At 32.1% G+C, this 24,186-nt stretch overlaps 1 protein-coding gene across 2 annotated transcripts in view; it reads right to left on the bottom strand.

The window, feature by feature from the left end:
• Window positions 1–105: 105 nt before the first annotated feature.
• Window positions 106–24,186, bottom strand: part of LOC126737010 (pericentriolar material 1 protein) — a 60,490-nt gene continuing 36,409 nt past the window's right edge. For both annotated transcript variants that reach the window (XM_050441679.1, XM_050441680.1), the window contains 13 exons: window positions 23,976–24,084; window positions 23,668–23,917; window positions 12,894–13,286; window positions 12,241–12,737; window positions 8,568–8,755; window positions 7,490–7,802; window positions 7,123–7,336; window positions 1,388–1,489; window positions 1,121–1,335; window positions 884–1,068; window positions 673–827; window positions 497–620; window positions 106–441 (listed from right to left, as the gene is read on the bottom strand). In XM_050441679.1, coding sequence (XP_050297636.1) covers window positions 401–441; window positions 497–620; window positions 673–827; window positions 884–1,068; window positions 1,121–1,335; window positions 1,388–1,489; window positions 7,123–7,336; window positions 7,490–7,802; window positions 8,568–8,755; window positions 12,241–12,737; window positions 12,894–13,286; window positions 23,668–23,917; window positions 23,976–24,084 — 2,786 coding nt within the window. In that variant the 3' untranslated portion in view covers window positions 106–400. The remainder of the gene's footprint in view (window positions 442–496; window positions 621–672; window positions 828–883; window positions 1,069–1,120; window positions 1,336–1,387; window positions 1,490–7,122; window positions 7,337–7,489; window positions 7,803–8,567; window positions 8,756–12,240; window positions 12,738–12,893; window positions 13,287–23,667; window positions 23,918–23,975; window positions 24,085–24,186) is intronic.

Genomic DNA, 24,186 nt, shown 5'->3' with positions numbered 1-24,186 from the left:
TATGTAAAATGAAACTTTTAAGGGTACTTTGTTTTTTTTTGTGCAACAATTTGACTGTTGTTAATGGACAAATAAATCCAATTTATTATATTTATACTTCATAGCATAATTTTATCAGTTTATTGCTTGATTACATCTATTAAAACAAATTCCGAGTTACATATATAACCAATAATTTACTTAATATAAATATTAACTTTTAATATCTGTCAGCGATACATTTCCTACCCTAAAATAAATTATTTACAGCACATAAAAAATCTTACATTTTCAAAACCGACATTAAGTATTTAAAAAAAAGCAACCTTAACCAATAAAAGCATACGATTTCTCATTGTTCGAACAAGTTCTTTCTGGAAAAGCACAATTCCTTTAAAAACTTTGTTAGACTCAACCGGTTTCAGTAGGGCTCCGTAGGGTCATGACATGGGTTTAGAATATCTAACATCAAAATTAAATTTACAATTATGAATATTTTTTTAAATTGTACACTTACCTTTTGTAGGTGTGGTTGCTTCAGATTTAATTATAGTGGCAAGTCTGGTAGGTACTTGGTCAAGTCCTTCGGCATTTTCTGTGTAGTCCATCGAAGTAACACATAAAATTTCATCTGATTGTCCCTATTGGAAAATTAAATAAAAAAAAAATAAAATAATTCGAAAAATGTATTACCTGAGCGGAGGACATTTGAGATTCTTCCTCGGGAGACTCTAGTATGCCTCCGACCGCGCCTTCATCTTCCATCGCATTATCTCCTAATCTGCTCTGGTCAGCTTCAGTTAAATCATCTGCATCGTTTTCTATGTTATTACTATTTTGCAACGATCCTAAAAATTAACATTGTGTCATATTTTGTGGTGATACATCTAAATTTGGTAAAAACCTTGAGTGGAAATATCATATATGGCACTGGGTATCCCATATCCCGCATTGGAATGAATCGAATTTTTCCTACTATCTGGCAAATAACTTTCCGGTACAGTTTCTTGTATTAAATGAATAAATGATAGTTCTCCTTGTAACAAGTCTCCGATAGCTTGTATTAGGTTCATTTTCACCTCCAGCACCCTAAAATTATTTAATTTTTATTTTAATATCCATTTGTTCGTAAGTTAATTACTTTTTTCCACGATATTGCTCTAAAACATCATCCAAAACGTTTGAAAAATGTTTCAAAAACACTGTATCTTTTACAGATTCTTGAAACAGTTCACTTTCCAGAAAAACCTGTTTTATGTTAGCCAAAAGGTGGTTTCCTACTATATCCTCACTGTTTGCTTCTAAAACGGAGACAATTTCTTTATAAGAGTTTTGCAGGAACGGTTCATCTCCTTCCTAAAAATGTTGTGTAATTCATTAGAAGCAAATATCATTATTAAAACCTTACCGAGCGCATATTTAGTATGTCAGATGTAAAATGTTTGGTCGGTCTGGACCACACTGACGCTTGCTCGGACGATTCTGATAATGTTGAATCAGATTCTGTTATCTACGGATAAGAAAAAACTGTAGATGTTCTTTGTAGACAGTGGAAAATTTTTTTTTTTAAGAATTAAATATTTCCAAGCGGTTTTTTTTTAAGTCTTCCGGGCGATTCCAGTTAATTTTAATTGCTTGTTTTTCTTCCCCTATAGTAATTAGGTTCAATATTCACTTCCAAAACATAGTAAATAGTTTATAACATGAATTCATTTCATAAAAGGTCATTTGAACATACATGTTGTCGAGCCTGCAAAAAACTTGGTGAGTGATTTACTCAGAACGTGTAGGAAATAAAGCTCTTATATTCTAATAGACATATCTTGAGCCAACAACTTCGGAAAAGCATGTGTGATTTTTTGGTGTTGGCTAATTTTATTTACTATGATTTTATATATGGATCTTTTTTAGATATTAACAAAATATAGAGAACCCAGAAAATTCAAAATTCCTGTATATGGCTTATATTTGGTCAAAAATTACTGACATGTGGCAATGCTTCTTACCCGCTGAAGGCTAAATTTAATTTAAATATTTCGATACACATAAGTCCTATTCGTAATTTTAATTTTTTTACTATACGACGCCATCTAACCGCTTTGTTTAAAAGAAGTTTTATTTATAACGGCACTAACTTATACAATGCACTTTTTAAAGAGTGAAATTCATTTAAGATTATGTTCAACTTCATTCAAGAAATCTAAGTAGTAATGTTCAGGGTGAGTCATTTAAAATTTGGAATTTAAATAAGTTGTAGCAAGAAACTAGTAAATATTTTTTTCAAAATTCCGATTTTATTGAAAATTATATTTATTTAAGAATGAAAAATTATATTGTTCATGTGGCTTCCACGGCCTTACTTAGCCTATTCGATCAACCCAATTTTCCAGTACCCTTTTTATTTTAAAATAACATTAGGTTTTGATTTGTTTGACAGTCAACATTACTCCAACCAAAATAAAAAGGAAAAAGGAGACCATCTGAATGGAAGATAGGAAATATTGCAGAACCCATGGTAAAGAAGAGTAAAGCGAAGTGTTTTCTAATAAAATACATAAAGATCATTGCAGCCCTATCTGTATACATGCAGATATAAATGCAATGCAAATGTTAGTGAAGAAAGAAGTCTAGATTTTTATTGGGTGTACTACGATCTACCTTCATATGACCATCAAACAGCTTTTTTATCGTCACGCATACAAAAAGATAACATAAAAAGAAAAAAGCTGATAAGAGTTATTTGTTATGGTTTTTATTTATTAAACAATCAAGGATATATGCCTAAATTTAACTGTCTTTTTTCTCTACGCTTAAGATATTTACAGCCAAATAGAAATCATATGTAAAGTGGCGGCATCTTAGAAACGCATATCATGACAAGAAATTTGGTACCAATATTTTCCTTTTGAATAAGCGCGTTTGCAAGTAATTTTTTCTTAAACCCTTTAATATTTCAAACAAGCAATTCACATCTGTCTCTTCTAAAACAAATGATCTTAATATTGCTAAGCTTGATAAAAGAGGAAAAACACAAAAACACAGGAGAATTGAAAGCCAAAAAAAAAAAAATAAATCTCCGGTAAAACTTTCAAAATCTTATTTATCAAATTAACATTGCAAAATTTGTTTTGATGTTTACTTGTTTTCAGTATATCATATTACTTGTAAAAGCAAATAGTAAACGCAGCATTTAAAAAAAAACTTTACATCTTCATCTAATAGATATATAATTAATAATGCAATAATAACAACCAATATTACAAATTGATTTTTAACAAAAAAATATAAACAATAATCAGAGAATACTTGTATGTGATACTTATTACCAAAAATAACTTTGCTAAATTCTATGTAATACTGCCCTCTTTAGAAGACTTGCCTACTTTTATTTTTTATTTCAGTTAAAATTTTCGAAATTTCTTCAGCAGTAACGGGGATAAAATGAAGTGTATTATACACAGATATATTCTGTAAATATAGGTATTCGGTGAATAAGTGTTTATTGTAAAAGCTGGAATAGTCTTAGCAAGACCAGCTGGAATTGAACAATAAAAAAATTAATGATATTTGCATTTAATTGCAAGCTGTATAGCGAATTAACATTAATTAATTTTCCAAGATTCTTTTTGCTTGTTGAAAGCATTTTGCCTACTTTCATAATAAATAAATTTCGCTTGCTGGATTAATCACAGATACATCTTTAATAGTAAATTCAACCTGTGACTCTATCAAAATATTATTAAACATTCTACTGATGAGTCTAAGTTTCAAGCAGCAAAGTCCAATTAGGAATTCATCGAAAACGTGCCGAAATGTCTGTGAATATAAAGAAAAGTGACATTGACAATCACAAAAGTTCTACTATTGTAATGTTTTGATTTGCAACAATCTTTGCCAACACCACTTTTGTCAACATCTAAGATATTTTACCAGAGACAACCATGGACATACAGCTTTTGAATTTACAATCTATTAAGTAATGAACCCCACATGTATGTTTGGTCTGAAAATGTGGCTTCAAGGTACTCCTAATTCCGATTCTACATTTTGTAAAATCTCTTCAAAAAAAAATATTTAAAAAAATAATAGCCTATAGTGATTCTTGTGGTTGCCAAAATAAAAATAAAAAAATATGCAAAATGTTCAAGTTTATTGTTAGGGCTACCTAGCTTAAAAAATTGACTTTGGAACCCGGTCCTACTTATATGGAGGGTGACCGGTCTTTTGGCAATATTGAAACATGCACAAAAGTCACAAGTATTTATACTTCCTGACTAGATTAACGTGATTAAGATTAAGTACCTCTAAACGTTTTATAGTACCTTCAATGGACAGAGAGCAATTTTATTAATTTACTATTTTAATGCTACAATAAGTGACCCAAAAAAATGATACTGAAAAGAAAAAACTAAACCTTTGAGAAATATGTCGGTTTAAATATACTAAAAATCTAAAATCTTAATTTTAAAGATTTTAAATGTTCCCTTAATAATGATTTTCTATTCTTGACATGTGAGTGTGCATCTTTGGCGTCTGACCAACCTATCATTACTTTGAAAACTATGTTTTGCACCTTGCTAAATACGACATTTTTAAGCATTAGTATGGAAAAATGTAAAAAATTACAGTCTTTACTGGAGTATATACACCCTCGAAACCATGCCATAAAGTGATTGCATCTACCTCATGCTCAATGAACATTCCTCCGAATGTAAAGAAGACCAAATAGAGCTTCTCACATTTAATTCAGAAAGTGATTAGTTTTATGTTTAAAATATTATTTGAAAAAAAAATTGTAATATAAATATTTTTTATTTATAATTACTGCTCAGAATAAAATATAAGTGATTTTTTTTAGCAAAATCACTGTTTTTGACAAGATAATAGAACTAAGATAATAGTATTTTTCATGTAACGGATCCAAAAAGATAAAAAAGGTAAATGTTTTTATTTTTTTTATACCAACGCAACTTTAAACCTAATTATCTTAAATTCTATTTTTTGTCACTTAAATCCTTTTTATTACTTATCACTGTGGAAATTTTGAATATTTTCCAATTTTGATCGAGAGTACGGCGTTCCACTTGAGTGTTGATAGTTTAAATAACAGCTGGTTCAAAGTCCAACCTGCTACTACTCTGCTACTTTGTCCATTTTTGAGGTTCTTGTATTTTTGTTTTTGGTGGAATGTGCGATATTCATCGATGTTGCAAAAACATCGATTTTTTTTGGTCGATGTTCGATATTTTTCCATCCATAGTTACATTTCAGAATATCGATGTTACTATCAGTATTTCCACAAAACATCGAAATAGTTAACTTAAGTGAAAAAAAAACGAGTACAGTTAGGGCAATCCCATCAGTCACCCACCAATTCTCAAGCAGACTAAACCTCTCATTGCATCGTCATGTTATGTCATTGGAATATAATCAGAGAGTCCCAGACCAGAGGCTCGGCCAATCATAAAGCAAATATGCCTTAGGTTATTAGTCTAAAGCCGGAGAATCCTAGCCGACCAATCTGATGTTTTACTTGTTTAAATAATTAAATATTTTAGTTGTTTTGCTAACTAGTTTTCGAGTGAGCCTTTAATTTATAATATCACAGCAACCAAGGTAATAATCTTAGAACATTGAACAACATACGTTGCCTTGTGTATTTAATATTCTAAGGTTTCTAACTTTTTTTGTTGTGTTTGAAAATTTAGTCCTGTTTTTACACACTGCATTATTTAGTACATTTTAACAATCATGTTACATCAATTAAGTACATTTTGGAGCTATTTCGGTAAAGAAATTATCCATGCACAATGCAAATTATCTTCCAAAAAAATAAAGACTTCTGGAAACTTAAAATTTATGATCAAATTCAAATTAAAGGCAAACCATTAGCCTCCAAGAATAATTTAATAACTATTAATCAATACTTGAGTGAGAATAGCACCGTCGATAGCAACTCTAGTGATTCTCAACAAAACAGTAGAAAACGGTGTTTTTTATCTGAAAATTTCTCATCCCAAGACTTTACACCAGCCTCACGAAGTTCAACTGATTAGATATTACCCACTCGAGCACTAGTTATTTTTATTGATTTTAATTTATTTTATTTACTTTGATAATGGTAGTATATGTAACTAACAACACGTTGGTTAAAATTAGGTTTATTCAATAAATAGGTTTTTCATTATTTTCAATTTCAATAGGAAAAATAAATGTAGGTAGAATACTCAAAAGAAACAACGATCTGAGCGTCCATAGATCATAGAATAATATCAGGTCCTGGGTATATAGAAAAATCTGTTATACCTCCAGTAAATTATTTATATTATATTATTTATGTAAGATGTATTGGACTTAGATTGGATTAAATATAACGAAAGGTGTGGTTATAGATTTAAGTTCCCATTTATTCTAAATACGTGAAAAAGTCTATTTTCTTCTTCTTTTCAACAATTGAGCGTATGAGACAGTGATTTTTAAATTGAATTTTACTGAAATAGTGACGTAATACCCAATCAAATAAGTAAATAATTATGAATTCGTCACAACAATATAGATTTTTATATTTATAGGGTTATACGAACATAAACTGTTCAAAATACCTGATCAAGATAATATTAATAAAATGATCCGCCCATCGATATTTAAAAACATCGATGTTTTCTGTCAACGTCACATCCCTAATGGGGAATGTGAGCGTTGTGTTTGGAAATGGGAAATTAGTTTTTTTGTATTGCACATCAAGATAATTTAGTAAGTAAGCTTAGTATAGCCATTTATATTATGATTTTATTGTTTTTGTGTTAAAACTATTAGTAGTGTTGTAGTTGTTGAGTATGAGCAGCTATTGCAGCTAGGCTTCGCCATTGTTAGCACTGGATGCCTATTGTTTTGTTTCTGATTAAATAATAAGAAAATTATTTTTTTTTGTTATCTAATAAAAGGCGATTTATTAATATATTCTCAAAGAAATATAAATTCCAATAATTAAAATAAAAAAAGAGAAAACTTCAAGGCAAGTTTCAATAAATGTGTAACTGAAATTTATATGTCAAAGATTATACGTGTGATACCATATATCTTTTTTTTTTATCTAGGCGACCTAACTTAACTGTTATAAGCTAATCAGTGCAAAGACATTACCTGTTGTGAACTTTCCGGATTAGATTGTCCATTCAGCGACTGAGTCAAAATGTTCTGAACCGACTGCAGTATCTTCAACCTTAAGTTGTCAGACTCAATTTTCTGTAGGTCCTTGAAAAGTTGTATTAAGAAATGCGGTCGGGCCTCATTAGCCGATATCAGTGAAGCAACTTCTTTATAAACGTTTTCACGTAGTTCGTCTCCCAATTTATTCCTAAAAGCCACATTCAAACTACAATATGATACTAAACCGAATATGGTTTTCTTGTTGCTTGAGGATGCAGCTTTGTTGCTGCGAAACCGGTAGCAATATAGAATAAAATTCCCTAATTTTTTTTTTAAATACGTACATCTATTATTTTCTTACTTTTTAGGTTTTTGTGCCCTCTGCTGTTCACCGCTATGCCACTCGTTTCTTCTCCTTTCCGGACGCGGTTCAATTGAAATATTGATGTCGTCGTGTAAATTAGTTTCCATCGTTAATAATCGATGTAAACTTAATTCCAGTTCTTCTACACGTTCTGCACCGAATCTCGGTTCGGTCTGAGTCACGCCGGGCGATTCTGCTGATCGATTAAAGCTGCTTTTCGGTACAATCTGATTCACGTTTAACACATCGGGAGGTGGTGGAGCGTGATGATCGGTTACTGTATTAATATTTTCTACGTTATGTCTTGGAACTAAAAACGGAAATTTTTTGTTAGGCGTAATAGTAAGGAACCGTTTGGTATAAAATAAATGTAGTTTGTATAAATATAATCAGTTTTGAGTTTTAGGCGTATTTAGCGATTATAGCATGTATCCAAAATTGACTGATTAGCAAGAGAAAAACGTTTAAATAGAAAAGTTTAGGGCAATTTGGGTTTTTGAGATACAATTACAGGGTTTTACTTAATTTTTTTTCCTATTTCACCATTTTTCTTTCTCTTCCCAACCAATTCTAAACGTACTGTATATATTTATATCATATCCCAGGCTTAGATTTGAAGGTGCTTTTTAGTTCGGAAATCTTAAAAATGAGGCGTAGAAGATGTCCCAGAGCGTACAAGATGTCCCAGAACATAAGTTTCAAATTTTATTTCGTTTTTAAATTTGTTGCTCGACTTTTATAAAAAAATGCCTTTTAACGATTTTGTACCTAAACAAAATATATATAAAAAAAGTGGCTTTTAACTAAAATATGAACTATATCTACCTTGTATAAGGAAAATATATTATTTACAAAGAAGAAGAGATCTAATATTCTTTCCTAAAAAATTCACTAACAAAGTTAAAACACGTCTAAACACCGCTAACAATATCTCACGTTGAGCCAGAAACAATCCTTTGTGGCATTTGTCATCCAATAACTTTCTTGTGAAATTCACCCGTAAGCATTAAGGAACTTTTTAAATTAAACATTAATTTGATGAGTAAAATTGGTCATTTCATATGTTTTTTTTTACCTCTTAAACTTCTTTTTCGTGGCGTATTTTCTCTGGAATTCGTCGACGAATGTTCGGAATTAGTTTTCGAGGTGGTCGTCAACGGAATGGGATTAACCCTATCGAGATGAAGCCTGTCGATGCCTGAGGCCGCGTTATGAATACTGCTTTCGCTATTTTTCGAAGACAGTTGATTTTGACGCGAATAGCTAAAAAAATATACATTTAAAGTTGAAAGAAGTCGTCCATATTCTCAAAGAGACTCTGATATAAATAAATCAAAGGAGAACAACACAAAGTCTCGGTCTCAAAAAAATTCTTTAATTTGTTAGTTTGTGGTGACACGTGTTTCGCTCCTAAGAGCATCATCAGACCTAAAAAATAATGTACACAAAATCAAATAAAATTACAAAAAGATCTTAAAGTAAAACAAAAAAGTATACCTCAAGAAGGTTGAAAACACGCCCGACTGGGTCAAATATACACACACACTGAACGGTAAAATATAAGTTTAAAAAACTGACGTCACAAATATATAAAAAACAATAACATAGAACTTGAATACAAGAAAATAATAAAAAGTAAAAAGGAACTATCGAGATTTGAACCTACAACCTTTCAGCAAGACTGTTACCGTTTGCTGCGTTGACCGCTAGGCCACACCATTTATGCGATAGCTTGAAAAGAAAGGAGGGGACTACAAGATGTTATTAAAAATGAGTCCCGGCTCAAAATTGAACACGTCGTTAACGCAAATTAAAACTGGACTCTTCTTCGCTCTTGTAATCTCTAGCTTCTCTAGAAGATCCAGCTTTTTGCCCTTCTGGCAGTCATGAACCACTGCCACATTATTGGGGTAGGAAAAATTATGACCTGTTGACAATAAATGATTGGCAAACGCTGACTTGGTCTCGGCAATATCGGTGGCTTTAAACTTGTTCACCAGACCTAGATGTTCTTGGACCCTTGTTGAAATTTTCCTCCCGGACTGTCCCACATAAATCGTAGGGCTATCGGCACAATGCAAACATATAAACTCCCGATTTCGAAAGCGGATCTGGCTTATCCAATGGTTCGCTTACGAAATTAGAAGTCTTAAAAGCGATTGAGATGTTTAAAGGTTTAAAGAATTTCACCACCCCTTGGGAAATACCTCCAAAGTAAGTTAAACATCTAACATTTTTATTATTACGTTCCCTTTCCTCTTGATGTACAATGTGGTACGAAAGTTTGTACTTATTAAAAAACTTAAAATATAGTTTTTTGAAACTTGATAGAGGCAAGTTATTGTTGATTGCAATAGATTGTATTATATTGTACTCTTTTTTAAAGGCTACATTGGAGAGAGGTAAATTAAATAATCTATAGAAGAATGAGTTAAGAGCAGCAAACTTGTGTTGGCCAGGAGAAAGGGAATTAAATTGGATAATATTATCCGTAGCGGATGGTTTTCTGTACACTTCAAAGGTTATTCCATTGTTGTACCTAGTCAGAAGTAAATCCAAAAATGGTAAAGTCTTATTAACTTCTTTTTCCAAAGTAAAAATTATGTTACTATGAAGAGAATTTCGATAAATAAAGATCCCACTTCTAGCTTTTTTAACAAAGTTAAGAGCTGTCTGGACCGTTGCCTAATAACTTTAGAGTATTTCGAGTCCAATAAAGCCAGCCTATACCCTATGAACCCTAGAACTCCCTCACTGTACGGCTTACCAAAAATACATAAAGAAGGTATCCCTATGAGACCAGTGGTTTCTTTCGTCAGTTCTGATAATGCTCTTAGGAGCGAAACACGTGTCACCACTCTAACAAATTAAAGATTTTTTTTGAGACCGAGACTTTGTGTTGTTCTCCTTTGACTTGTACATTTAAAGTGTGAAAATTGTATACATTTGTCAATATTTTTTGTGAAATTAAAGGTAAAAAATAAAACGTTCTTAAACAACCCTGTACCGTGTCTTCCAATAGAGACTCTCTAAAATAAGCCGAGGATCTAGTCAAAACGTCGACAAAATATACATACGTGATTGTCTAAGAACGTTTTGTGTGGCTTGAAATTGAAAACCATTTATGTTATATGTCCAAGTATGCAAATTAACTCACTATACATATAATTGTTAATCTGTTATGCTGTTAATCCATTATGCAGTGTGACCATTTACATTGAAAACACCCCTGTACATTTTTAATTTATGAACCCATTTCAACTATTATTTTTTAAATTCAATTAATTAACTGTCTGCTATGGGATAAAAAGGTAAAAATGATTAGTTTGCTGGTCAAAAGTATCTAAAAGTACCTAAACTAGGCAAAAAAAATAAAATTTTGTCCCGTAGTAGAGCTGTTATTTTTCTGAATCAAAATGTGGTAAGTTGAACTTTAGGTCCATGTATTTCCTGGTTAAAAAGAGCACTATTGGACAAGTTGAGAATACGAGGATGAAATTTATGGGGTTCGATACTGTTCTTATAGGAATTCGAAAAGTTATTTTCCTATTTAAAACAAGAATGATTGTCATGGATTTCTAACCTAAAATTTTACAAAGGTGTTTCCAAGCTGAATATAAAACACTTAATAAACATTTTTTCGTCCAAACGTCATCAAGTTAAAATCAACTATTAAGAATTTCAAAATTAAAATGTTAATTAAAATTTCAAAAAAAGTACACAATTAAATTATTGCTAGGCGTAAAACCTAAAATTCTTGTCTACTTACAATCATCAAAATAAACTGCTGTGCATCTATCTACTCAATAACTTTAGGAGGCGGAATAAATAGGAAATAGGAATCAATTAACTAATAACAAATAACATGAAATACAAAACAACAATTAACAGAGAGAAGTATTGAGTACGTTTCTAGGAGTGAGGATAGCAATAAAAAATGTAGTTATTTAAATCGCAGCGTTTCGATTATATATTTGATCTTCCTTAGGCTAAAAAAAGAGACATACTATAATCTGGCACATAACATAAATCGTCTAATAGTATTGTAGTGATGATTTAACGTTGCAACTAAAATAACTATCTTCTTTTTATTGCTGTCCTCCCCCTCCTTCCAGTGTACTCACTACTTTGCTACATTAAAAATTATAGATGCTATAGTGATTTCGGAAATGTATAGAGTAATAAAATGGGGGATTCGGTCGAATTTGGCTGAAATTGGTGGTCGTCCACATGCTTTACATGATACTTGCTGCTATGCCAAAGAGTTAAGAGTATTATAATAACCTCCTTTAAAACTATAGTTTCACGTATCTTGAATCGTAATTATACTTCTAAGGTTCAGATTGCCTTAATTTTTACTTTAAAGTTTCTCAAACTGTTCTTCAGCATCCATAAAAAAATTACGATAACTATTGGCAGCTTTTTATCCACGATATTCAAAATCATGTCCAAGAAGAAAACTAATAAACTTGAAATTAGCCAGATTTTTGTTTAAAAAGGTTTTTTTATATTGTTCTCCAACATCAATGGAAAAATCAACCAAATTCATCCATTACAACTTTTTTATCCTAATTTTGATAAGACCGAAACATGATTTACCTAGTAATTTGGCCTAATAAATAATAAAATATCAATAATAATGGTTTTATTAAAAGTTTTACTGCTCTAGACATTTCTGAAACGTAATATAACATATAAAGGAACAACAATTAACATTAGTAATTTTAATAAAAACAAAACATTATTACCTTCTAAAATTGTCCCAATAATTATTAGCCCTATTACCAGGCGCGACTTGATTATTCAAGGCCTGTCCGTTCCATATTTGGGCAGGTATCGCCTGATGATGGTTTAGGTTAGAATTGACCGCATGCATCAAATTATTAGCCTGCTCGACCGCCTGAGTTGTGTTCAGGTGACTAACGTTATTCAGACAAGACTGCAAGAGGGCGCTGTTAGGCACCGCGCTAGTGTTAGCGAAAGCCAAATCAGTGCCGGCCGAAACCGGATTGTACTGGTTTAGGTTTGGCAGAGAGCAAGCGGCGGACACTTGGTGGTTAGTTTTTGGGGCGGAACTGGGCGGTATTGGGGGCGGTGGGACACGTAAATGGTTGTTTGGAGGCGGCGGGGGTTGGGGATATGTGGGCGGCGGGTGTAGGTTTGACGGTAAAGTTTCCTGGTGTGGTTGGGGTAGCGGTTGTTGTTGGTGATGGTGGTAAGGCTGGTGTTCCAGTCTATCTTGCATCTGTCAAGATTAATATTTAAATAAATAAACAAATTCTAGCAGATTCTGCTTAACCAAAATATAACTTTACCATCATAATAAGAAAGATACACGCTTTAAATATCTTTTTAAAGAAAATTAAATGACATTGTAAAATCAATGATACCCGCCTCTTACCATATTAACAGTACTCCTCAACTGCCCCAGTTCCCTTTGTTGTAACCACAACATCTGGCAGCATTGGTTTAGTGTGTTTAACATAAAAGACTGTGTCTGTAATGCGTTGGTGGACAACCAGTTTTGATAATTGTGCACGTCATTTTGATTGCCGGGTCCCAACGGGTACCACGGTGCATCCGAAACCGGCTGGAACACGTTTATTTGGTTTTGGTTCGGGCGGAATGGACTGGGCGGACAAGAGACTCGCTGCGGTTGCTCCGAGTAAGCGGAGCAGGGAGTGATGTTGTTTCGTACCTGCTGAATTGTCGGCGGTTGTGTCGAGTTGTTGGCCGGGATGTTCTCGAGTAAGGAGTCGCAGACGGTTTTTATTAGTTCGAGTTGTTTTTGCACCTGTGTTTTGGGAAACAGTGTAAAATATTTTATTGAAATCATTCAAAAGTATGTCATTAGAATAATTTTAAATATTAAATACAGGAAAGCTATATTAATGGAATATAAGCTAACTCAGAATAGGTAAATATTGACTTAAATAAATCGAAATTTAATCAAAATTCCCAAAAAGTAGGAGATAGGATAATCAATCCTCGTTGTAATGGAATCAATCAGAAAACTCTGAAGAGCATTTCCAAAGAATTTGGAATAAAAAATTACCTGGAACTGTCATCAAGATTAATATAAGAAAATATTAAACAATCAGACAAAATTTCATGTCAAAAAATTCCTCTGGAACTGGGATAGGTCCCAGCAACCCAGAAGAAATAAAAAATAGCTGCAATTATAAATTAACGGAATTTAAAGTTTAGAATACTCCTTAGTCTCAAAATGCCTGGAATGAAATTAAAGATTTAAAATAGGAATAAAATAAAAGATGGCTAAATCAAAGAACTGACTACAGGGAACATGAGCTAATCTGCCTCAAACAAATGACAAATTACTTCAACTACCTGGTAGGAATTAGGAATAATTCTAATAAAGGAAGACAGCTAAAAAATAGAGATAACTTATTCAACTACCTGAAAAAATGGCAAATAGAATAAGCTACCTGGAAGAAATAACTAGAATAATAAATTTAAGTTTATAAAAGAGATAATGAATGAGCAGGAACATTCACATTCTTACAGTAGTTGGGCTCTAAAGACCTGCTGTTATGTTTACAATTAATATTTATTTCCAGGTAAAATACACCTGATCGTATTTATGTAGCACCTGTAGGAGAGATGTCCTAGTGCAACACACCTATTAGACTGTATTTTACCAAAAGAAATCTATAATGTTTGTAAAACAGAGAATAACTTAAGTCAAATCAAATCAAATCAAAAACGTTTTTCGTCTTCAATTACAACTTTACAGTCCATCACAAAGAAAAAAAGGAACCTACCTGAACAGACTAAAATATTAAAATTTTTAACCTAAAAACATAGCCTAAGAATTATGTTTATGTTAACATATAACCACAATTAACGAACATTGCAAAATAGATCTAAACAAAACAATTTCTTTACCAATTATTGGATTTCCAGTGCTTTATCTAAAAATTCTTGTAATGTGTAAGGCCATAGATAAACTAATAAGTCCTGTAACTTTATTTAAATTTTTTTTAACTGCATAATAATACTGTCTGGAAGATACTTATAATATACTAATTAATAAATGATATTTGATAAAAAAAATTGAAAAAATAATTAAAAACTATTGTGTTTGTATTAAAGTGATGTTGAGGCAAAACTAAAAGACTATCCTAGTGTTATAGGAATGTAAATTTATATGAGCATTAAATTTAAAGAGGTTACTTTTCGTACATAACAAAAATTCAAAAATAAAAATGCAGGCAAGGTTAATATTTGCCGTTTTCTAATGTAAATTCTACACAATTAGGATGTATGAAAGCCTTGTAATTACCGCTTTTGATTGGTTAAAAGCATCCCATATAGAAATTGGCTCCAAAAAATCCCTATGTATGCCGTTTTAATAATTTCTTACTAGAATGTTGATAATTATCTGATTAAGAAAGTTATGCTGACAACGTTTAAATATAGTTTTTATATGTGTCGTTTAAAACTTAAATGCTTAAATCAAAAAAAATTAAGGTACATACCAAGAAATTTAATAGTACTCTGCAAATGTTGTTATGATGTCTTAATGGGAATTGAATATTGAAAGTTTTATATGTATTTAATAACAATAAATTTGCAGTAAACCATTTTTTTTTCCACCTGTAATCCTTCGGTGAGGGAGGCCTCAGAGTCCATCTGGGACGCATAAAATGTAGTATCATCCACATATTGAACTGTATTTACACAACTTAATAGAAAAGACAAATAATTCGAATAGAGCAGGATCAGTAATGACCGCAAAATTAACCCCTGAGGTATACCTACTTTAACCTCTAAGACATCAGATTTGGTATTGCACAAGTAGCTTTTGGAAAAAATTAGCTTGTATAAATTAGTATGAATTTCCATATAGAAATATTTTTTGCAGCAGAAAGCCTTAACAGACACAATCGAATATCTTCGAGAGGTCCCAGAAAGTCGCTGTAAGCACCTCTCCACTCTCAAAGATACTCACAATCAACCTTTGTATTGCAGCAGATGTGGATAAAGCCTATCTAAAGTCAAACTGGATAAAATTACTGATATTGGATAATAATACATTTCCCATCTGTCTCTTGACTTTGACTTGACATCTCTCGAGTCTCTTGTTTGATTTTGATACTCTATTGATCAAATCAGATACCTTTGCCTTAACAAAAGAAGCAAGACTGCCATTTATCAAAATGTATGTTTGTTTAATATTTAATGGCGAATATGTAAAAAAGTTATTAAAATCTTTTGCTTTTAATGAATTCAATTTTTCTTTTGGTTTGACTACATTTTCCAAATCTCTTTTGATTTTCATCAAAAGTAATACATTTATTTTCTATCCACATATATTTATTATTCTTTTAACTTCACTATTTTAAACTGATTTGTAAGATTTTTAATAATGTATTTACTATCCATAAATGAGGGGTCTAGTATCAAAGTTGGTAATCTCCACTTTTTACCAAAAATGAGTTAGTTACATCAAACTTTTCGTTTATAAAGCTCTATACAAAAAAGTTGGTCATGAAAATCAAAAGCGGCATTATCCGCATAGAAAATAGCATGCAATTATGGCATAAGAATCAAACGCAGCAATCTCCATAAGTCGTTAAGTATCAAAGTCAGCTATCTCCAGTTTGGCCAATAAGAAGACGCCTCGTAGCGGCCATATTGTGATATGAGACGTGTCACATCAAAAGCGCCTATATCCGATTTTTAAAAAAAATGAGCTAAAAGTCAATTTTACATCTATTTGATCCGCCTGATGCGGCAAAGGGCTCCATATTAACCGACTTAATCGCGTCAAACGGGCCTATATCCAATGAACCATTGAAATGGCTAGAAAGTTCCCGCGTAAATAAAAAGTTTCTTCGAAGACCGTTTAGTTGTTGTTTACAACGGTGTCACAGGAAGAGCTTATTAATTAATTTGCTCCTGCATAAATATTATCATAAACTGTTATAAACAATTAAGTTTATTTAGTTTAGTGACCATGAATAAGAGTATAACTCCATCAGAGCCAGGAAAAGCTAGGCGAATTCCTGGAGATCGTCGCAAGTAGAAAAGAAACCTAGCAAAATCTAAAGGGTTGGTAATTTTTTTTCTTTAAATTAGCGATATATAAATTTAATATGTATTAATTTAAGTCAGGCATTATTATCTTAATGTTTAAAATTTACAGATAATTTAATACACTCTACACATTAACGTTTAAAAAAGAATTGATTAATTTTATATAGGTTTTTAAAATTTGTTTTTTATTATTTCAGATACGATCCTCCAGGGCCACCAGAATATCCTCGTTGCGACCATTTGAACAAGTCTTATAAATGCAAGAGGCTAACAATGAAGGACATCAAAGAATTTCATGCAAATTTTTACGCAACTCGCGAGAAGAACTCTTAGGATGCTTTTATCATCAAACATGTAAAGGTAACAACTGCAAAAAGACCGCGTCCTAAAAAGAAGCCTACATCTGCAAAGAAAGTTAGTACAACCTACTACATTAGAGTTTCCGGCACGGAGAAGTTTTGTTTACGTGTATGTCAGCAAACATTTGTTGATATTCTTGAAAATTAATAAAAATTATGCTCGAAAATTTATAAATACGGGTAGAATGCCAGTGGATAGGAGAGGTGGAGCAAGACCAAATCATCTCTATGACAGGAAGAAAACCGCTATTAGAGGGTTTATAGAAAAATTGAAATGCTGTGAAAGTCATTATTCTCGAGGTAAGTCTGCAAACCGACGATATTTGCCTGGAAATTGTAGTATTAATAAATTATATCGAATGTACAATAATGAACAGCCTAACGAATTATTAAAATAAAAAAAAACATTTTTTCAAAAGATTTTTACTACTGAATATAACATTGGCTTTGGCACGCCGACCACAGATGCCTGCTCTAAATATATTGAACTTAAAGGTAAAGTTAAAAATGAAACCAATGCCCAAACGAAAAATTAATTCATGACTGACATGGCATTTCATAAAATGCGATATGAAGCTTTTTTTAGAAAACTGCAAGAACAGAGAGAAGATCTTTTAACACTCAGTTTTGATTGTCAAAAAATTTAGTTTTACCCAAAGTTCAAGATCAGACGGCATACTATAGTCGACAAATTTACATTTATAATTTTTCCATTGTAAAGGGAAGCTCAAAAGACGGTTTGTCTCCTGAAAATGTATTTTGTTATACTTGGATGGAGCACGAGCATAAAAAGGGTGCTAATGAAATTGCTTCCGCGGTATTTCATCAATTGTCGATCCTCGAATTATTGGCAGATTGTGTGCTGATGGATGCGGTGGGCAAAATCGTAACTCGATTATGATCGGAATGCTGCACTATTTTTTAGCAAAAGTCGCACCTCCAAACATTAAGGAAATACAAGTTATTTTTCCTATTACTGGACACTCGTTCTTACCTGACCGCGTGTTTGCTTCTATAGAAAAGAAATTGCGTAAGTTACCAGTGATAATAAATCCAAAAGAATATGAGACAGTTTTTTCAGAGCATTCTACTATTTTTAGGCCTGGAACTGATTTAAATATTTATGATTGGAAGACTTTCGCAGAAACTTACTTTGAAAAAACTGGATCCTGGCACTTTAAATTTAATGAAGCGAAACGTTTTATCCTTACCAAATCTGCACAGCAAAATGTGTTGCTCCGGGGAGAAACATCTTATAATAGCGATATATCCACTGGAAAATTAATTGTAAAAAAAAGGGATAAAAATTTAATCTGCTACATTGCCAGGTCAGATACCTATGGGAGTGGCACTTAAAGCAGTAAAGATTCAAGATGTTAAGAATCTTCTGAAAAAACAATTTTGGCGAAATCTGGACCACAATGGAGGAATGATCTTTCTACCAAAATGTGTTGGAAACCATGACAGCAATTCATGAAGCAGAAGATCTTGAAGAAGATGAGTTTTGTGAGGGACATGAAAATGAGCAACTTGCTGATCCAGTGTAAATTTGTCAAAATATTATTATGTTTCTTAATTAGTTTTGTTTTCATTTTTTGATAGTTTTGTTTTAAATTTTTGTAAACACCTTTAAATAATAAAAATAAAAGGCATTTTGGTTATTCATTAAAACTGTATATCCTTATGTGGCTGTGGCAAAGGTTCCTATATCCATTTGGTTACAGCAAATGGCCCTATATCCAAATTTTAAAGCTAAATAGCAATCTTTTCATGAATTTTCGGATTATTTTCGCTGCTTATTTTAGTATTATAAGTCGCTATGAATTATTTATAATAATGATATAGGTTTCGCTACCTATACTTTAGTTGCTACAGTTTTTTGCATCTCCTGAGAAATTAGCGGAAGTGGATATAGCCCCTTTTGCAGTGAGACGCCTCATATATCATTTGACGTTAAGTTTTGTTCAGTTTAATTAGAACTGCCGTGCTTAGAAGTTTGCTTTGATAATTTTCTAAAGTGTTATACGTTTTATTGTTTATATTTTAAAATGGAAATGGATACAGCTTGCGTTGAAAACAAGAAGGCTCGTAAACGAATTCGGAATCCGTCCACTTGGAAGCAAAATGAAAGGAAAAAAATGAGGTGAGCGGACGTTAACTTCTAAGTGCTAGCTGACTATTGGATTGGTTTATTTATCTAGTTGAAAAACCTAAATGTGTTTTGTTATAACTTGTCTTAAAACTATGCATGTTCTTGAACTCCTCTGTCCATATTATTCTTTATTATAATCTGTTCTAAATGCTGTTTGACAGTATAAAATTTTTGATAAACGTTATGTGATTTGTCAAAATTTGAATAGGAGTTGGAAAGCTACCAATTAAGTTCATGTTTTCACCATTAAATTGAAATAAAATCAAAAATATAAAAAAAATAGTTGTTTTAATCATACCGTTCATCTCATAAGGTCTATTTATTTGAAGAGCAATAATTTTGTCAAAATTTTTCTTTTTAGATACTCCTCATCACAGTTACCACAATTTCCGACTTGCGAACACAAAACGAAGGCCTATCAATGCACATCTCTAATAATGAAAGATATTAAGAGTTTCTATGACGCCTTTTATGTAGTTAAGGACAAAATTCGCCAAGATGTTTTTATTTTAAAGTTTTGTACAGTTCAATTACCTAAACGTCGCCGTCCAAAAAACTTAAGCCATGAAGCCAAAACAACTTCTGTAAAATGCTTTGTAAGGAACAGTATATCAAAACAAGATATTCCAGTGTGCCAAAAAACATACTTAAACATATTAAATATTACGAAACATCGTCTAACCTACGTTATGAAATCTTTTCTAAAAACAGGAGAAGCTCCTTCGGAAAAAAGAGGAGGTGACCGAAAAACAGCAAATTTTAAAGGAAAACAAGATGCCGTCCAAAAATTTATTAATACTTTTAAAAGCATTGAATCGTATTATTGCCGCTCTTCCTCTCGTAAATATTCAGTGCTCTCCAGATGAGAGAGTAAAACCCTCATACTTTAGAATGATTTTTAATACTAGGTATAACCTTAGCTTTACCACACCGCGCACTGATGTCTACTCGGTAGGTATTGAGCTAACAGAAAAGATTAAGAGATCTACAGACGAAGAGGAAAAAAAATTAGCTACTAAGAAAAAAAAAGTTAAGAGCTAATGCCTTTTTTGAATTGCTTAAGGAGTCACGGGATGATTTAATAACACTATCTTTCGATTGCCAAAAAAACCGTGTGCTTCCAAAGGTGCCAAAACAAAGTGCGTATTATTCCAGGCAACTATTCTATTTGTATAATTTAACCATAGTCCAGGGGACATCTAAAATGAATTCACTCAAAAAAATATCTTTTCGTATTATTGGAAGGTCACCACCGTTAGATTAATGGCAGATGGTTGTTGTGGCCAAAACAAGAATACTACTATTATCGGTATGTGTTGCAAATGGCTTTCGTCAAAAGGACCAAAACATGTTGAGACCATAGAGGTAATTTTTCCGGTAGTTGGTTATTCCTTCTTGCCAGCTGATAGGGTCTTTGGCAATATTGAAAAAGAGATAAAAAAGTTGAAAGTTTTAACACAGCCAACAACCTATTTGGAATTGTTTTCAAAAAACGCCACAGTTAGTCACTTAGGTCAAAATTGTAAGGTTTTCAATTGGAAAGAAACAATCTCGAGTGTTTTAAGACCAACCGGTACATGGCATTTTTTTTTTCAAAAATACAAAACGGTTCATCCTACGAATTACATTACAAAAATAATTTGCAAACAGTTAAAAGTGTTTTAAAGAAAGGATGTAGTCTTCATAATATGATTGACCCTGTTATTATAGAAAGTGGTCTGCAAAAAGTTAATTCGCTGAAACTTAAAGATGTTGATAAATTACTTACTAAGCACTTTGGTAATAATTGGAGGTCCCTGGAAGAGCTTAGATATTATAAAGATGTTCTCTCTAATGATATCGAACAAGAGGAGCTAGTAGTTAAAGAAGGAGAAGAATAATATTACGTTAACAGTTGATAAAGAAACTGAAGAAGCCACCTGTGAATTTATCAGTGGCGGCTCGTGGGTCAATCTTCAGGGGGGTCATTTTGGTTTGAAAACGTATAGTTTACTCTAATAGAAAAAAAAAACAAATCAAACTATTGATTTTTTAAAGTATTTGAAAGATCTTTTAGCATTTATATTTTAGATAAAAAATACAGACTTAGATAAAACTCAATAATCTTTACCGAAATATTTACCCTATTAAGCGGTAAAAATAACTTTAAATGCTTAAATCGTTTTCCGAAAATTAACTTTGCCTTTTTATTAGAGTAAATATTTTAAATAAAAATATAAGAAAAAGGGTATAAACAGGTTATCGAAACCACTCTACCCAGAATTATCGTACGTTTTGGAGATCGGCCGAAAATGCGTATAAATTTACAAAAAATATTTTTATCGGTTTATGTTGACTCGCCGCTTTTTGCAGGATAAGATTAAGTTGATGGGCATAGCAGTGAATAAAGTGTGCATTTGGGTATATTTCTTTAATTTTTGTTTGTACTCCTCCCAGTTTACCGCTCATGACTGATGCACCATCGTAACTTTGGGCAATTCATTTTTCAGGTGCTTGATTAATTTTTGATAATTGAAGTTCTTCCAATATTACATTAGTTAAATGTTGTGCTGTGGCACCTGAAGGGTTAACAAATTTCCAAAATCTTTCATGTACAATATCAGTTAATACATATCGCAATATGACAATCATCTGCGTTTTATTGAAGCTGTCTGTGATCTCATCTACTTGAATTGCCACAAAATTTGTCTGGCCAATCTCCTTAATTATATGAGTATGTACAATGGCTAACATTGATTCTAAAATATCGTTCCGAATTGTTTTTGATGTGCCTTTAAATACTGTACTTTTTTCAATATGTTCTTTAAACATTAAATCCAGTTCAGAAACAAAATCGATAAGGCCCAGAAAAATTCCAGGATTATTGGAGCTGATACTTTCGTCATGACCGCGCAATGCAATTTCGAAAACTCCGCAAAATTTTACACAGCCGATTAGTTTGTTTAAAATATACCTATTTATAGAAACCGATTCATTAAAGTCATGCACAGATTTACGATATACACTATCAAGTTTCTGTCATATGTTAACACCAAAGTATATAGTTTTCAACTGTTAGACTGTGTTAACACGTCCTAAACTTGCGTAACTCATTGATGAATTTGTATGAGTAGTGGAAGAAGCAAGCTTTGTAATTTTCACTTTTAAATGCTTAATGTCAATTACTCCGTTTTTCGCCCATACAGCGTCATTCGAAGACAGTAAACACGGGTAGCAAAAAAATTAGTAGCATTTCTCACACTGCAGGCACAAATCCAATCACACAAATTGTACATTGATTCTTTAAAATATTTTTGAATATCTTTACCCCTATCCTTTGTTGTTTGTTTTAAATTCATATTTGGTTTTGGTCAACCACTTTCCTTTTTCTCAAGCCGTCATAATTATTTAAATTAAAATCTGCTGGAACATCATAACTTAATGTTCCAGCAGATTTTAAGGCAATTATTTCGTGCGGGCGGCAAACAGTAACTATCTAAAACAAAACTGAAAACATTCATCCAGTCGGGCCGTCGACTACGTTGGCGATATAGGACTGAAAGGTGACTCTCACTCCCGCTCACGAAATGCTAATCTGCCTTCTTTGTTCTATTTTACATGCATTTCTTCATAAGCGGTAAGAACTGTATAGGGACAATTTAAAATACGGCCCAGCCACGGGACTTGTGATGCGCGCGAGGCCCGACGTTAATAATATATTTGTTTTGCCAATGCAGACTGCTTAGAGAATTTTATAATTCACAATGAAGTTTTAGATAAAAGATATTTATATTAAAATTGGTATTTTTATGAGATTATTTAAGGGGGGTCATTGACCAATTGACCCTAAGAAGGAGCCGCCACTGGAATTTATTGAAGAAGTTCCTTCTATTTTGATGTAATTCATTCATTCATGTTTCAAAATGTTTTCTAGTTACGTCATTTTGATAATAATATATTTTATTTAATTATATAATAAATGAAATTATTTGTAAAAACTCTTCAAAATATTATATAAGATTTAGCATTTCATTTCAACTAGTTTTGGTATTAAAACCGGCAATATCCAGCTTTGAGTATCAAAAACGGTATTCTCTATCAGTTTTTCCTATTTTTTCTTAAAATGGTTAGGAATTTAGCTAAACTTTCTTTACAATTTGCCGTAGTTTGCCATTTTCTGTTATATGAAGCCATTTTGCTTTAATATCAGGAAGAATAAAAGTATAGCAAAATTTTGTGCTTTGCTCAAAAGTCAAAATGATGGAGATTGCCATCTTTGATACTAGGCCCCTCATTTAGGATACTGCTCGAAAATTAAATATATCAGACAGAATTACTTGTGTTGAGAACCATTTTTTTTTGTTTACTTGTAGTATCTACAGTTTTTGCGGTAAATTGAAAATGCTCTTCAATAATTTGTGAAAGAATCAAGATGTTAGAAGTTGAATTAAATATTATATATGTATTAAGCTTATTTTGTGTGTTTCACATTTAAAACCTTCAGTTAAAGTACTGTATTTCATATGTGATTTGCACTAAGGATTATGATTTGAATTAATTTTATATACCCCATAGTGCAGAACAAGTATAAAATTTATAGTCTTAGTAAATAAAAAACAACTCACTTTGTCTTGTTTACTTTGATTTTGATTATTAGCCGGTCTCTCTCCCAAATTCCCAACCAAACCCGCCAAATTCCTTTCGGACAATATTTGCGAACAGCTTTGAACGGCTTCTCTGGGCAATTCGCATTCGGACCTATTTTCTCGTTCACGATTAGGCCGGTTGGGTTCATAGTAAGTATTAACTTGTGGCGTGAATACCATATCGTCCGTATCATTCACTTCGGAGTATTCGTTTTCTTCATTTTCATCACTAAAACATGTTAAATGCTGTCTACTGTTTTGAGTTCTACATATAAATTAAAGAATACCTGGAAAGCCTTTCGTCGCTACCCTGATCCTGGGAAAATATTGGCGGTTTCCAGGATATCTCATTGCCGGAACTACCTCGGACGTCATGATTTAAATTTGAGGTGGCCGCTAAAGACAAATATGTGTTTTTTTTAAATTTATTTCCAAAATAAATTATACATAAGTATCTTAAGTAACTTTAACGTGTATGGCTATATTGGATTCATAATC

The sequence above is a fragment of the Anthonomus grandis genome, chromosome 6 (assembly GCF_022605725.1).
Source record: "Anthonomus grandis grandis chromosome 6, icAntGran1.3, whole genome shotgun sequence".
NCBI classification, from domain to species: Eukaryota; Metazoa; Arthropoda; class Insecta; order Coleoptera; family Curculionidae; genus Anthonomus; species Anthonomus grandis.
Note: the sequence above shows the minus strand (reverse complement) of the source record. Positions and strands in the feature narration are given on the sequence as shown.